Raw genomic sequence first — 15,727 nt, 5'->3', positions numbered from 1 at the left:
AGTCTGAAAGCTTTAAGTGCCTAAGTAAGTAAGGTGCTCTTTAGAAGCATACACCTGGAAACTGGAACGTCAATTTAGTGGTACAGTAACTGAGACACAGAGAGATTAACTGTCCAAAGGTGATACACCAAGGCTGTGGGATTCCTCCATTTTAGTGCATCACCCACTATATACGCAAAACAAAGGATGGGGAATGAGAGATCTGGACTTCTGGAGAATCTGGGAATCACCAGGATTCTATCAGAGGCAACAATAAAATATTTTGTGCCATGAACATAAATGTCATGGAGACAGAGACACTATCTACCAAAGATTTCACAACAGACCAACAGAAATGAAAAGTAAATGATTAAAGAACGTACCTAGGTCTCAGAGTCCCTTTCAAATCATCATACTTTATCTTCTATCTACAGAGATCAAAGTAAACACCCCAAAAGGTTAATATTTAAGCACCGTTATATTTATTATATTTCCATGTCTCTTTTTAGAAGAGGAAAGCAGCTTTGGTAGTGCCAGTGTGAATCACTGTTGTCCCCGATGATTTCTCCGGTGCTCATCCTCTTCTCAGGTTTTCTTTACCATGTTGCTATTGCAGGACGGAGTGAGTACTTTTTCTTTTGAAAAAATAAGTAACATATCCAACCTCCTAGTATTTGTCAGGGATCAATAATAGTAACTTTAAATTCCCTTCTAGGGTGGAATGCTGAAGAGACTGGATTGATTCTTATTCTATTAGCTTGTCATGTTTAAAATCTCCTCCATAATACACTTAGCCAATTTAAGCCTCGGTGAGCTCAGCTGTAAACCAAAAGGTTGGCAGCTCGAATCCACCAGGTGCTCCTTGGAAACCCTACAGGGAAGTTCTACTTGGTCCTAAAGGGTCACTATGAGTCGGAATCAACTTGACGGCAACGACTGTGTTTTGAGTTTTGGTTGCTGTTGTTAGGTGCCATTGAGTTGGTTATGACTCACAGAGACCCTACATACTACCGAACGGAACACTGCCCGGTTCTTCGCCATCCTCATAATTGTTGTTATGCGTGAGCCCATTGTTGCAGCCACTGTGTCAGTCCATCTTGTTGAAAGTCTACTTTTTCACTGACCCTCTACCAAGCATGATGCCTTTCTCCAGGGACTGATAGCTCCTGATAACATGTCTAAAGTATGTAAGACTAAGTCTCACCATCCTTACTTCTAAGGAGCATTCTGGCTGTATTTCTTCCAAGATAGATTTGTTTGTTCTTTTTGGCAGTCCATGGTATATTGAATATTCTTCGCCAACCCGATAATTCAAAGATATCAATTCTTCTTTGGTCTTCCTTATTCATTGTCCAGCTTTCACATGCATATGAGGTGACTGAAAACACCATGGATTGGGTCAGGTGCACCTTAGTCTTCAAGGTGACATCTTTGCTTTTTAACACTTTAAAGAGGTCTTTTGCAGCAGCTTTGCCCAATGCAATGTGTCATTTGGTTTCTTGACTCTGCTTTCATGGGTGTTGATTATGGATCTGTTTATCATGATGTTGAGTTTTGGTAGTCACCTATAAAATGGGGATAATAATAGTATCTACTTCAAAGGGTTGTTGAGGCAATTAGATGAGATATTGCATATGAAGAATTTGTTGTGGGACTGTCATACTCATTATTAGTAGAATTAAATACTTATTTTCATTTGTGTGCTTGCTGAACTTTTAAAATACAAGTATAGATTTCTTAACCAACTGCTTGGTGCTCTATTGCAGCTTGTCCCAAGCCAGATGCAGTACCGTTTGCCACAGTCTTGCCAATAAAATCATTCTATGAGCCAGGCGAGCAGATCACGTACACATGCCAGCCAGGTTATATTTCCAGGGGAGGAGGGATGAGACGGTTTACGTGCCCTCTCACCGGCGTGTGGCCCATCAACACTCTGAAATGTCTACGTAAGTCAGTGCCTCCTAGCATGTTCTCTCCCCTCATTCAGACTCTGGGCATTCCGTGGGATGACCAACCTCATCATGCTCAGGGTGCGGAGGGTCAGCAAAGGCTGCAGGGTGGGGAGCCTGCTAAGAAACCAGAGGGTCTAGAGGATCTCCATGGGAAAAGGCAATCGAGGCAGTAAGTGCTAGTTGGAGAAGAAGAGAAGATCCTAGCCTAGAACGCAGAGAGGTTTAGAAGCATCCTGGCTAGTGAATGATAAAAGGAGAGGAAAGCACTCTAGAAATTAGAAGAGTAGATACTCTAAGGAGATCTGGTGGCGCAGTGGTTAAAGCATTGGCTGCTAACCAAAAGGTCAATAGTTTGAACCCACCAGTGCTCTGTGGGAGAAAGATGTGGCAGTCTGCTTCTATAAAGATTTACAGCCTTGGAAAGCCTATGGGGCAGCTCTGCTCTGTTCTATAGGGTCGCTATGCATCAGAATCGACTGGAATGCAGTGGGGATCCACTGGGTTTGGTAGATACTCTGAAATGTAAACTGATGCCAAAGAGACACTTGGAGAAAGAAAACTTGGGGAATCATCATATATTTGTCCTTTGCCTCAAAATGGAAGCTGATTTGATAGTTTCTGAAATAAATAGAAGTTTTCATCTAAAAAATATATATGTATACTGTATACACACACATATATATTATCATTGCTTTATTGTAGGTGGCGACATTGATTTTTTCCCTCACACTATGGTTTTATGACATCACGCTAGCATTATTTACTGCAGTCAAATATTCGGCAATTAACCAGACAGAATTTCTGGCAATTATATAGAGTAGCTAAGCAGTAACAATAAACTGATCTGAGCTCTAGTTATTTTTGGTTAATGAACATGACCTTTGTCAAAATTAAACATGTTCACACTGATTTTAATATGCTTTTTGAGTAAAAGAGACTAAACATAATTTTTAATGAAAACTCACTATAATATCATTAAGAAAATTTTTTCTTTCAATAATCCATAACACTGGAACACTAACAATTTCATTTTTTCAAGTTATTTTCCACATGCATATTTTCTCATCATTGCAAAGGGTATGTACTATTTTGTATTTTTTCTAGTTTCATTCAGGATATCAAAAAAATTTTCTATGTCTCTACAGTCCTTAGAATTCATATATTATTGGCTGTGTAAATGATGGTTCTAAAACGATGTAGTTTCCAGATGTAGGATTCTAAAGAACATCTTACTTAGGCATCTAAAACTTTAATGCCCTAAAAATTGAGCCCATGAGTTCAACTCTTGATATACTTTGATAAATTAAAACAATCCCGACAGTGAACATTTAGATCGTCCAAATTTTGTTATTAGAGGTAACAGTGTAATAAACACTTTAGTGCAGATATCATTTGATCTACTTTGAATTATTTTCTTAGAATAGTTACTAATAGAGATACTAGATAAAAGGATGAAAATGGGCATAGATATTTTTATTTTAATAGAAAATGCTATAAATGGAAATTTACCTTTTTATTTTTCAATCACAGCTCGAGTATGTCCTTTTGCGGGGATCTTAGAAAATGGAGCTGTACGCTATACAACCTTTGAATATCCCAACATGATCAGCTTTGTTTGTAACACTGGGTAAGGTTTTCCAGGCAACTGCGTAGCTAATACACATAGCACATTTCTGTGCCTTTAATCTAAACATCCAGACTGGTCCTTTAGGTTGGACTTGCTGAATACAAAACAATTTTTGTTCTGCTTTTAATATATGCCACAGTGACATCCAAGGGGGAGTAATGTATAAGGAATACAACAACTAGCAAAATATGATGTTACCACTATATCTAATTTTTCTGCCCTGATTAATTACTTATCTGAGGAGGTATATCGAAACAATTGTAACTAGACAATAATTTTCTATAATCTCTGGGCCAAATCTTTTTTTTTAGTTCAGAAATACACATTTTTATTAATCTCTGAGAAATACATAATAAATATATCAAGAAAACTTGGTGGGATGAATAGCAATTTTTTAACATTGTCATGAATTTCTATTAATATAAGCTAGGCAGATGAAAATGTCTGATTTGAACAGTTCAGTCAGGGAAAAATGAATCACTTATCCTGTGAACTTATCTCCTGTTCTAGGAAAAACAATATCTAATTTTTTTTTTGTACAGTCATACATTAAAATAAATTCACCCTTAACACAAACTTAGCTCTGGGCCAAATCTTGCCATTTGTTGTCGTTGTCGTTGCATGCCATGGAGTCGATTCTGACTCATAGCGACCCTGCAAGACAGAGGAAAACTGCCCCAGAGAGTTTCCTAGGCTCTAATCTTTACAGGAACAGACTGGCAGGTTTTTTCTCCCACAGAACGGATGGTAGGTTTGAACTGCCAATCTTCCAGTTAGCAGCCTCAGAGCACTTAACCACTGTGCCACCAGGGCTCCTTAAATCTTAGCATAAGGGTTAAAATATTTTAGGAATGGGACTTAGGTTTCAGTTATTAGGCAAATTTAATTGGGCAACCTAGAAGAAAGAAGAGAATTCTATGGAGAAGGTTAGGAGTGTGATGACAGAAAACATGGTACCCATAGTCTTCACAAAATGCAATATAGCACCTGCAGCAAGGAAGCATTTACGATTGTTCACACATCTCATCTGCCTTGTGAGCAGACATCACTGTGACGTTGTCAATAGCACACTGGCTGCATGTGAGGGCAAATTTTTACTGAGGATTCTTAAGTTTAGAATTTGAGATTGAGAAATACTATTTGTGACGGAGAAATACAGTTCCTTCATCTGAAACATCACTGTACTGGTGGGTTTGATGGTAAACAACTTTGAAAAAATTTGCCTCAAGGACGGAATGTTACATTTTCTGTAAGATAGACTAAGTTGGGTCCTCAGGAAAGCAGTATTCTAAGATGGGAAAGAAGTCAATAGTAGTACCATGAAGCAATGCTCAGTGGGGAAGACATCTGAGATGCCGCTGATGGATTATTTTACTGCTTAATGGACATCGTTTTCTTTTTGCAGGTTTTATCTGAATGGAACTAGTTCTGCCAAATGCACTGCGGAAGGAAGATGGAGCCCGGCGCTTCCTGTCTGTGCTCGTGAGTCTGTGGGCCCGGTTATGAGGGAGGGTGACTAATTTGTCCCGATTAGTCTGGGACTTCCTGGTTTTAGTATTGAAAGTGCCATGTCCCAGGAAACCCCTCAGTGTTGGCCCAATGCGATGATCATGCTGATACCACCATCCTGCTCTGGAGGATGCAACAGCCATTTTGGAGTGACAGAAGGGAAACATCCTCTTCATGAACACATTTTGCATCCTCCACGTGGTGGAGCCAGTGGTTGCTGGGTTTGTTAACGCCAACACTCCCACAGTGTTTGGCAAGGGCTTGAGAATGGGTGTATTTGTCTTTCAGGGTCTGCCACCATTTGACTAGGAGAAGTTCTAGAAACAACGGAATGAAACCTCCACCTACCCGGACCCTCATTCATTTATTCATTTACATAAACATGTATTAACATGTATTGGGCACCTAGCTGAAAATAGTTGAGTTTTATAAACATACTTTCCAGTAAGGAAGAGAAAAAAAAAAAAAAGATCAAAGATGAACTTGAGGAAATGCACACTTTGACTGAATGCCAGGGTTTATTTCCAATAAACATGTATCAGGCACCTAGTATGCTCCAGAACCTACTCTCAGCACTGAGGCTACAAGACCAAAGGACACTTAGCCCCACCCTCAGGGAGCGAGTCTAGAGATGAGGAAGACAAGGAAAGCAGCCTTCCCAGTATGCTTGGGGCCCGTTATAGGGCCTCGTACCCTAGAAGCTGGTTGAGATTCTTCCAAAAGGTGGCAATGACTTATTCAGGTGATGTTCAGACAAGCAGTCAGGGTCAGCTCTGGGCTTTGCTAACACAAGGAGGGACGTTCTTATGCTCCCTAATGTGTGATTTCTACAAGCCCACTCATTGACCAGGAGGCCTGGGCATTGCAACAATAATTATCATTCTTTCATCTTTCAGCCGGGTCTGTCCTAGCAAAAGCAAGTGGAAAAGTAGAGCAATTTCAAATGAATACTAGTTTAAGAAAACCAGAACTATAAGGAAGAAGTTTTTTAAGGATAAATGGAGTTTTTCACTCAGCAGTAGGAATCACCATGGTTTTTATTAAATAGTTACCTTTTAAGCAAATTTATATCAAGTATGTAAATCCACTGCTTATAAATTACAAGCAGAAAGGCTACGTTAGCTTCAATCTAATCTAACTGAATGTGTCTCATAATTCAATGTATATATGAATTATCTGGGGATCTTGTTAAAGTGCAGCTTCTGATTCAGTAGGTCTGGGGTGAGGTCTGAGCTTCTGCATTTCTAACTAGCTCCCATGCTGCTCATCCTTATACCACACTTTGGGCAGAAGGATCTAGATAATGCAAGATAATTCACATTTTGGTCTGCATTATCTTCCATTATGTTAGCAGTGTAACATTTCCTGAACTGGTTGAAACTCCACGTTGGCCTGGTCACGATGATGACCCACTATGATGTCTTTGTGTCCTTGAAGATACGTGCATAAGCCCCATACACGTAGTGTCCAAAAGCAGGAGGTATTCAATAGGAACAAGCAAACCTGACCTAGCAGGAGAGCTCAGATGTCAAAAATGACTGCACCGAGTTACCGTCACCAGCAATTATTGCATGATGTTCGCTCAGCAACGTCCTCTTCTGATTCTGACTTCCAGAAACATTTTCCTCTGTAACATCTGGATCAAAGGCTTTATGGAAACCCAACCACTGTGTTATTGTACGAGGCAAATCAGTGGCGGCAAGACTTACATTTACTTCACCTCCGAGTTTTTTTGACTGCTTCAGACATTTGATTTGGAGATATTTTCTTACTTGGCATCCATAATTGACAGTTTTTACCCTGTGTTATGGATTGAATTGTGTCCCCCAAAAATATGTGTTGTAAATCCTAACCTCTATGCCTGTAGTTGGAGCCCTGGTGGTGCAGTGGTTAAGAGCTTGGCTGTTAACCAAAAGGTCAGCAGTTCGAATCTACCAGCTGCTCCTTGGAAACCCTATGGGGCAGTACTACTCTGTCCTATGGGGTAGCTATGAGTTGGAATCATTTTTTATGCCTGTAATTATAATCCCATTTGGGAATGGGTTGTGTTTGTTACATTAATGAGGCAGGATTAGTGTAGAGTGTGTCTTGAGTCAATCTCTTTTGAGATACAAAGACATTAAACAAGCAAGAGAGAAAGCAGCCATGAGGAAAGACACATGCCAAGCCATGTGAAGACAGCCCAGAAGCAGAAGCTGAGAAGACAAGGACCTTCCTCCAGAGCCAACAGAGAGAGAAAGCCTTCCCCTACAGCCAGCACCCTGGATTCGGACTTCTAGCCTCCTAAACTTTGAGAAAATAAATTTCTGTTTGTTAAAGGCACTGACTTATGATATTTCTGTTATAGCAGCACAAGATAACTAAGACATCCTGGCATTCAATCAAAGTGTGCATTTTCTCAAGTTCATCTTCGATCTTTTTTTTTTTTTCTTACTGGCAAGTATGTTTATAAAACTCAACTATTTTCACAGAGATGATGATTCTTTCTTTTTCCAGCTGTAACCTGTCCTCCACCACCCATACCTAAATTTGCCATCACGAGTGTTTATAAGCCATCGGTTGGAAACAACTCCCTCTATCAGGACACTGCAGTCTTTGCATGTTTGCCACGCTATGCGATGTTTGGAAATGACACAATTTCCTGCACAGAACATGGAAATTGGACTCAACTACCAGAATGCAGGGGTAAGTGCAATGAGACAAAATAATTATATTAGTTTAGAATCCCGTTTTTGAAAGTACCACTATCATGGAGTGTCAAATTCCTTCATTCAACAAATGTTTACTGAGCATCTACCATGTAACAGGCAGGGTACTAGGTGATGGAGACCGAGTGACACCTGGCTTCTCACCTCAGGAAGATCATGTATAATGCAATTCAATGCCTGGAGCTGCCTGGGAAAGCTTCACAGAGGTGGTGGCCCTTGAACTTGGCCTAGGAGGAGGCGTGGGGCATGCCAGATAAGAGCACAGCATGTGCGTAACAGTCACTGGAACACCCAGTGATTCAGTGGTGTAATGGAGACTAGAATATAACTGTTCCATAACCACAGGACAACATTCCCTATTTATTACTAATATGTCTTATTGAATAAACTTTTTAGAAGTAAAGTGCCCATTTCCATCAAGACCAGACAATGGATTTGTGAACTATCCTGCAAAACAAGTACTTTATTACAAGGATAAAGCCACATATGGTTGCCATGATACATTTACTCTGGATGGCCCAGAAGAAGTAGAATGTACCAAATTGGGGAACTGGTCTGCCCAGCCAAGTTGTAAAGGTAGGGAAATTTGAGTGAAATCTTACAATGTCTGAATTTATCCAGTGGATCGCCTTTACTTGCTATTTTCTTGTTCCATTCATTTTCTACTTGTTGTTCATACTTGCTTCGCTACTATTGTCATGTAAGAGACTTTAGGATTCACATGTGCATGGTGAAGCCTCATGCTTAGGAAGCTTGCTTGAGATTAATCTGACATAAAATAAACAGATCCTTTGTATGCATGATAATGTGGTGGAAGATCAAGGGGGCTTTCATAATAGTTTCTTGACTCTTTGCCTGTAAGCATCATTTTTTGCTTTGTTCTAGTCAAGGCTCTTCTTGTAAAAAGCAACTCCACATTCAAGCTAGTTTAAAAAAAGGGCGGCTTATTCTTAAAAGGCAACAGGTAATCATATGGACATTGAAGATGAGGAAATGAAGTACAACTGGTTCTTCTGGGAATTGGAACTGAAAGCCAGGAGATATTGCTGTCCTCTCCATATTTCAGCGCCATCGTAGTCTCTCCATCTCTGTGTCTCTTTGATTGCTCTTCTTGAATACGACTTGACTTTACACCAGGACATCTCAGCTAAAGGATCCATCACTAACTGGCATCTTTCCCCTGAGACTCTTTGGTTCCTTCTGAGTCAGGTGCCCATCCTTGATCCAGTCAACGTCATGCTTATACAAGCAACAACAACCTAGACGAAGAACAACCATACCTCTGCTTAGGCTGCTGTAGCTAGTCAGTTTAAGTAGAAAGAGAAATTTAAACACAGCAGCAAGATGACAAATGACTAGTGACTTCATTTGGGATCCCTAGAAGCAGAGCCTGAGACAGGGATTCAAGAGCAATCGATTTATTAAGTGAGTATCTCAGGAGAAAGAGAGTGAGGCAGATGAGACCAGGGCATTGGTTCTCACCATTGAAGTGCATCAGAATGACCGGAGGGCTTGTTTAAACACAGATTGCTGCGCTCCACCTTCAGAGTTTCTGATTAGGTAGATCTGGGATGGGACCTGAGAATTTGCATTTCTAACAAGTTCCCAGGTGATGCTGATGCTGCTGATTCAGGTACTACAATTTGAGAAACACTGGGGATGTGGTCTTAGTTAGAGTCAAGCTTCAGCCTGATCCCACATGGAGCCCTGAAGCGTTGAATTGTACACCAGAGTTGAGCCCACCAAGAGGCAAGGGGACCTGCCTTTTGTATCCCCTTGTGAGTGAGTCATTGGCTATAGTCTGCTCCTCTTCTCCCCCAGGTGGGGTGGGGCTTGCATAACCTCCACGAAGAGATAGCTCCCCTGTGACTGACGGCAATTTTTCAGACTAAGGAGCATTTGTGAACGGTTAGCAACCAACACTCACAGTGACTGGGGGACGGGTGCACCAGCTCAGTAAATGGAATCTGGGTGGGGTAGTGTAGGCTTGCATGAAATGGTACCACCTGGTGGAAGTTCCTACATTGAGTCCAGGAGTCTGGAGCTTCTGTTCTGACCTTCTTATATGACTATAGAAGGAAGCAAAGGTCATCTTGGCAGCGGCGACTAACGGTTATATTGACACAGAACTGCTATTAGTAATGATATTGATTACACACTGTGTACATTCTTGGTATCTTCTTGTCTTGATCTGTTTGTTTCAGGTGTATCATCTACTGGTTCAAACGTTATGCTCTCTTTAAGAAATATTTACTCAACTCTTAAGTCTTGACTACACATATTCTGTCTTGCAGCATCTTGTAAATTATCTGTTAAAAAAGCCACTGTGCTTTTCCAAGGAGAGAGAGTAAAGCTCCAAGAAAGATTTAAGAACGGAATGCTGCATGGTGAAAAAGTTTCCTTCTTCTGCAAAAATAAGGAAAAGAAGTGTAGCTATACAGAGGATGCTCAGTGCATAGATGGCACCTTTGAAATCCCCAAATGCTTCAAGGGTAAGTCTAACATTGCAACTTTTAGCTAGGGCTTCCACTTGCCCGTCACCACAATCAGCACTTCTGTTGTATAATGACTGTAAGAAGCCACATGTACTTGGCCACTGAATTTGTAAAAAGGAAGGGAGAGGGAAGACACAGCCAGATGAAGCAGTGAGCTGCTTACAGTGTCTCCACTTGCATAAACATCTTCCTTTCCAATTCTTTTCCTCAAAACTCAGCTGTGGTTTTATTCAATGAATGTTGGGGTGAATTATGCCATCTTGTGTAATTCCAAATTAAACTTGAATAATATTTGAACTTCTCAGCACCTCTTGCTCTCAAATTATAAAGAATTCACCCCAAATTACAAAGTATCTCATGGCCATGGTAATTGATCTCCAGATCTCCAACATTTTTTTGCTTCCTTTAGCAATCCTTAGAGTTTAGAAAAGTATCCATTCGAGCAAAATATTTGCTAAAGCAACATATTTTAAGGAAGATGATGTTATGTTTGTGTAAAATAAAGGAAGTGTATAATGGGCAACATTTACAGCTGCCAATCTTTGAAGGTTTCGGAGTAGGGATTTAAATACTTTTGCTGCTAGAAGGAAGAATCAGCCAGAGGCCGAAGCTGTTACCAAGAACATTGATAGCCCTATATCTGCAGGCTGGGAGAAGATAGAGATGGGAGCAGATGGAGATGACAGAGAGGGGTCTGAGAAGGCGCCCGCCAGAGGGAGAGAAGAGAATGATGATCGGTTAATCAAACCCACCTCATAGGCTTCGAACTGGTTCTTCCCGGTTCAGTCATGGCCAAGGAAGCAAAACTGCAATAGACTCGAATTTTTAAAATTTCGGTGTACCAGAAAGGTAACCGGAACGGGAAAAACTACGAGTTGAAGCCCTGGTGCAAACTTAATCTGCCTCTTAGAAGACAAGGGGGCAGTGTACGCCTTGCGTAGCAACCAGACCTTTTGCTGTTAGGATTTTGCGCATAGTCGAAACTGCAGCGCACCGCTCAAAAATGGAGGCGGCCCAGACCGATTTCAATGTGTCGCTCTCCGCAGTCCTGCCCGTAATCCAATCTCCAGGGCTCACTATGCCTCTTCCATGTCTCCATGACTGGGGCTTGGACACCTAATTATTGTGCTGGGTCACCGAAATTTTAAAAATGCGGGGTCTTTCGGTTTCCCTTTCTTGGCCATGACTGAACGGGTTCGAGCCCGTTGGAAGCCCTGATTATTAGAAATAAGACGCGTGACATGGAGAAAGTTCCCAACCAATCACAGTTGGTATCTTTATAATTATAAAACAGTTATAAAGGCAGGGAATAAATTGTTATTGTCCAAACGACAGCAGAGTCCTGGTGAGAAGTTCAATCATAAAAGCGATAAAGCACAATAAGCCTAAAACAAATCAGTAGAAAAAATATTAAAAGTGGATAATTAAAAAAAAAAACAAAAAACAAAAAACAACCAAAGCCTTGTTGATGTCTTTCTTTAGACACTTCTCCCTTAGAGTCTTCACCCAGATGCAGCACTGTGAGTGTACTGGAGAATAAATAAAGGCTGGATAGTGTTTCTTTTTTCCTTTTAATCTTGACTGTCATATAGAACTCTTTATATTCTTTCTCGGAAACGAGTGCTTTAACATTTGCTAATGTTTTCTTGTGTCACTTAAACCTCAAGCTGAAAGATTCCCATTATATAATTACATTTATTCTACACATTTATAAAATGTATTTGATTTGGCTTAGTTATTTAACAAATTTAAGAAATGATTATTTCTCTTAGAATTTTATCTGTTTCTTCCCCAACAGAGCACAGTACTTTTGCTTTCTGGAAAACTGATGCATCAGATGTAAAGCCATGTGAAAGTGATTCTTAGACTCAAAATTAAATGTCATATTTGTATCTGTGTTTGTCCAAGGAAACTAATAAAAGTGGAAAAAATAAACTTACAGAATTTATTGCTTCAACCATTGCAGTGTTACTCCTCGTGGTGGCTTACTTTCAGTTATGTTACCTGGTTAAGGAGCTCAAATATTTGGAACATCATCATTTTATGGCTGTAAAATGGAAAGGGTAGACAGTTAACTGGGTAGCCCAGTTCCCCTCCTCCCTAATTCTACTGTCAAGTGCTTTAACCTAAAACACTTGTAATGCAGTGTTTTTCATAGAATGGTCTACATTAGCATCACTTGGGTGCTTATTACAAAGGCAAAATGCTGGGTCAGAATCTCCAAGATGGTTTAGAAATCTGCATTTATGGCAAAGTCCCAGATAATTCTTGTGCATCTTCCAGTGTGAGAAGCATTGTCATAAAGGAATGAACACAGGCTTCCAGACCAATAGAATTGGATTTGAATCGATGTTTACAAAATACCTGAAAAATCTTTCCTTGTTGTTGTTAGGTGGTGTTGAGTCGAGTTCCAACTCAAAGCGACCCGATATGACAAATCTTTATAGCTGTAACCTTTATGGGAGCAGATCACCAGGTCTTTTCTCCTGCAGAGCTACTGGGTGGGTTCAAACTGCCAATCTTTTGGTTAGCAGCCAAACACTTAACCATGGGGCTACCACAGCCCCTAAATCTTTCCTTACTCACCAGGATTCCATGATCTATTGTGGACACCACTTCTTTGCACGTATTCAACTTCCTTGCCCTTCTCCTTCTGCTGGCAAAACCTAGCTCAAGCTCTGTTTTCCCTGATGCCTGCACTCCAGTAGCTGACTGTTGCTGGAAAATAAAAACAAACAAAAACTCACAATTATGCTGATAGGTCTCACTTTACATTCATGAACACAAGACCTCAGCTGTGCATAGCAACTCATGTATTTCTCTAGTTTATCTACTCTCCTGCTCCCCAAGGTGGCTATTTCATACTTTCTCCTCTCTTCTCAGCTCTCCCCAAACCACCTTCCTTCTCCTTACTCTTAGCTGATGACTTGCACGTTATTTTAGTGAGAAAATGGAAGCACTCAGAAAAGACTCTTTTTTCATCCTTCTACTACCAATTTCAAAGGTCCTTAGGTGGCATGAACGGTTTGCCCTCGATTGCTAATCTAAAGGTTGGAGACTTGAGCCTACCTGGTAGTACTGTGGAAGAAGAGGCCTGGAAATCTGCTTCTGTTAATATTAAGCAAAGAAGACTCTACAGAGCAGTTCTACTCTGTAACACATAGGTTTCCATGAGTCAGAATTGACTGCATGGCAACTAAAAACAACAACTACTGATTCCATTATCCTACCAGTATCTACCATGTAGGAGTCCCTGGATAGCACAAATGGTTAAGTGTTGGACTACTAGCTGAAAAGTTAGTGGTTTGAATCCACCCAGAGGCACTTTGGGAGACAGGGCTGGCGATCTGCTTCCAAAAGGTCACAGCCTTGAAAATTAAGAATTTCTTCCCTTAGAACCTGTAAAGTGGTGGTGGTAGTTATAGTCCCATCAGTACCTGTCTAACTTCAGGGGGATAATGACCAGGATCAGCCCAAAGCTGATTCCCATGAGGTGAAGGTCAGACATACCTCCACTCTTCAACTTTTTTTTTTACCAACTCTGACACCAGCCATCTTTCCTACAGCACTGTCTACTTCTCTTCTGGGTTCCATTGCAATAGCCACACAGAACTCAGAGACCATACTTACAGTTAAATGGTTTATTAAGCAACAGGTACAACTCAGGAATGAGGATCAGGAAGCATGTAGGCAGTCTCCCTTCTTCAGTGCAGGAAAGCTCTCTCAGCTCCTCTCAGCAGGACAGGCCTCCTCTCAGCCCCCTGAGGACGAGATCCTCTTGGTCCCCTTGGAACAGGCTGCTCTGGGCCCTGCCATCGGTCGCCACCAGCTCTGCCACTGGGCTGCTTCCAGGCCTCTCACTGTCTTCAGTGTCATAGCTCTTGATCAGCGTTACAGCTCTTTTAGGAGATTCCTTGCCTCCTCTCTCACTGCTTCTTTCTCTTCTTTTTTCTTTCTGCTTCTTCCTGCTGCTTTTCTTTTCCTACTTCTTTCTGTCTGATCAACCTCTGTCGGGTTGGCTGTATATATACACTAGCTCTTCATAAACTTAAATGCATTGCCCTCCCACCAGGGCCACAAACTGACTGATCCCTTCTTGGTAGACCACAGGCACTTCATTTGCATATCAGGCATGGCTAAGCTACAATTTACCTCCTTTGCATAGTCTATTGACCAATCCCTGCAAGGCACATACCAATCACAGGGCAGGCTGCGGCCAAGGACCAGACAAAAAGTACCATAACCAAGTTGTTTACAGCTTACCCAGGAAATGTCAATCAACCCTCTGGGGTACAAAACTAGGGTAAATGTAACTCTTCAGGACTTAGGGGAAAAATCTCTCAAGCTGTTTTTCCAAAGAACCAGGGCAAAAGGCCGCATAAAGGAATTCATTCACCACAGAATCACTGTTTTAGCTTGTCACATATTCATTTTAAAACCGATTCCCCCTAATTCAACCTGACAACTCTAGATACGGAAAGAGAGCGGTAAAAATTTTAGAACATCTTTCCCTGACCCAGGCATAATCATTGTGTTTGCTCTGGAAAAGAGAAGAATATATTTTTCTATTTTCCCTCCTTTTGTTGCAAATTCTTTCATAATTCATCTTATTATTTTCAGAAATTGTATCTATATCTCCAACTTTTAAAATTGCTCACTTTCCTTTTGCTCACTTGGAATGGAGTTGACAGGACTGGCTATAGGTAGGACTGTGAAACAGTGAAGGTAAGTAATGAAGACTCTTTGGCATCTGGGTGGGAGGTTATTTGAGGTCTCTCTACTACAGACCTGAGTGCCAGGTCTTTTGCTCAATCTCTGAGGGTCTCTTAGTTAAAACTGTCAGGATCAGACTTTTCTCTGCTTCCATAATTACCGTTCCCTCCTCAGATCAACAAAGCCATATTAACCCAGAATTTCTGAATTATGAACTCTTGATCTTAGCTTACCCCTCTCATGGATTGAATTGTGTCCCCCCAAAAATGTGTGTTATCAGTTTGGCTGGGCCATAATTACCAGTATTGTGTGGTTGTCCTCCATTTAGTGATTGTAATTTTATGTTAAAGAAGATTATGGTGGGATTGTAACACCCTTACTAAGGTCACTTCTCTGATTCAATGTAAAGGGAGTTTCCCTAGGGTGTGGCCTGCACCACCTTTTATCTTACAAGAAATGAAAGGAAAGGGAAGCAAGCAGAGAATTGGGGACCTCACACCACCAAGAAAGCAGTGCCGAGAGCAAAGCGCATCCTTTGGACCCGAGGTTCCTGCGCAGAGAAGCTCTTAATCCGAGGGAAGATTGATGATGACCAGGACCTTCCTCCAGAGCCGACAGACAGAGAAAGCCTTCCCCTGGAGCTGACCCCCTGAATTTGGACTTCTAGCCTACTAGACAGTGAGAAAATAAATTCCTCTTTGTTAAAGCCATCCACTTGTGGTATTTCTGTTAGAGCAGCACTAG

At 41.1% G+C, this 15,727-nt stretch overlaps 1 protein-coding gene across 1 annotated transcript; it reads left to right on the top strand.

Annotated features, from left to right (window-relative positions):
• The first annotated feature begins 457 nt into the window (after positions 1–457).
• APOH (apolipoprotein H) lies at positions 458–12,222 on the top strand. Its single transcript, XM_004374197.2, has 8 exons — positions 458–601; positions 1,746–1,925; positions 3,462–3,558; positions 4,964–5,040; positions 7,564–7,752; positions 8,172–8,351; positions 10,070–10,267; positions 12,069–12,222. Exons 1-8 carry the CDS (start codon positions 538–540, stop codon positions 12,134–12,136), a joined length of 1,053 nt encoding a protein of 350 aa, XP_004374254.1. The 5' UTR covers positions 458–537; the 3' UTR covers positions 12,137–12,222.
• The last annotated feature ends 3,505 nt before the right edge of the window (positions 12,223–15,727 follow it).

Source organism: Trichechus manatus, unplaced genomic scaffold, assembly GCF_000243295.1.
Source record: "Trichechus manatus latirostris isolate Lorelei unplaced genomic scaffold, TriManLat1.0 scaffold00028, whole genome shotgun sequence".
Lineage (NCBI taxonomy): Eukaryota > Metazoa > Chordata > Mammalia > Sirenia > Trichechidae > Trichechus > Trichechus manatus.
This window is presented reverse-complemented; position numbering and strand designations above follow the sequence as displayed.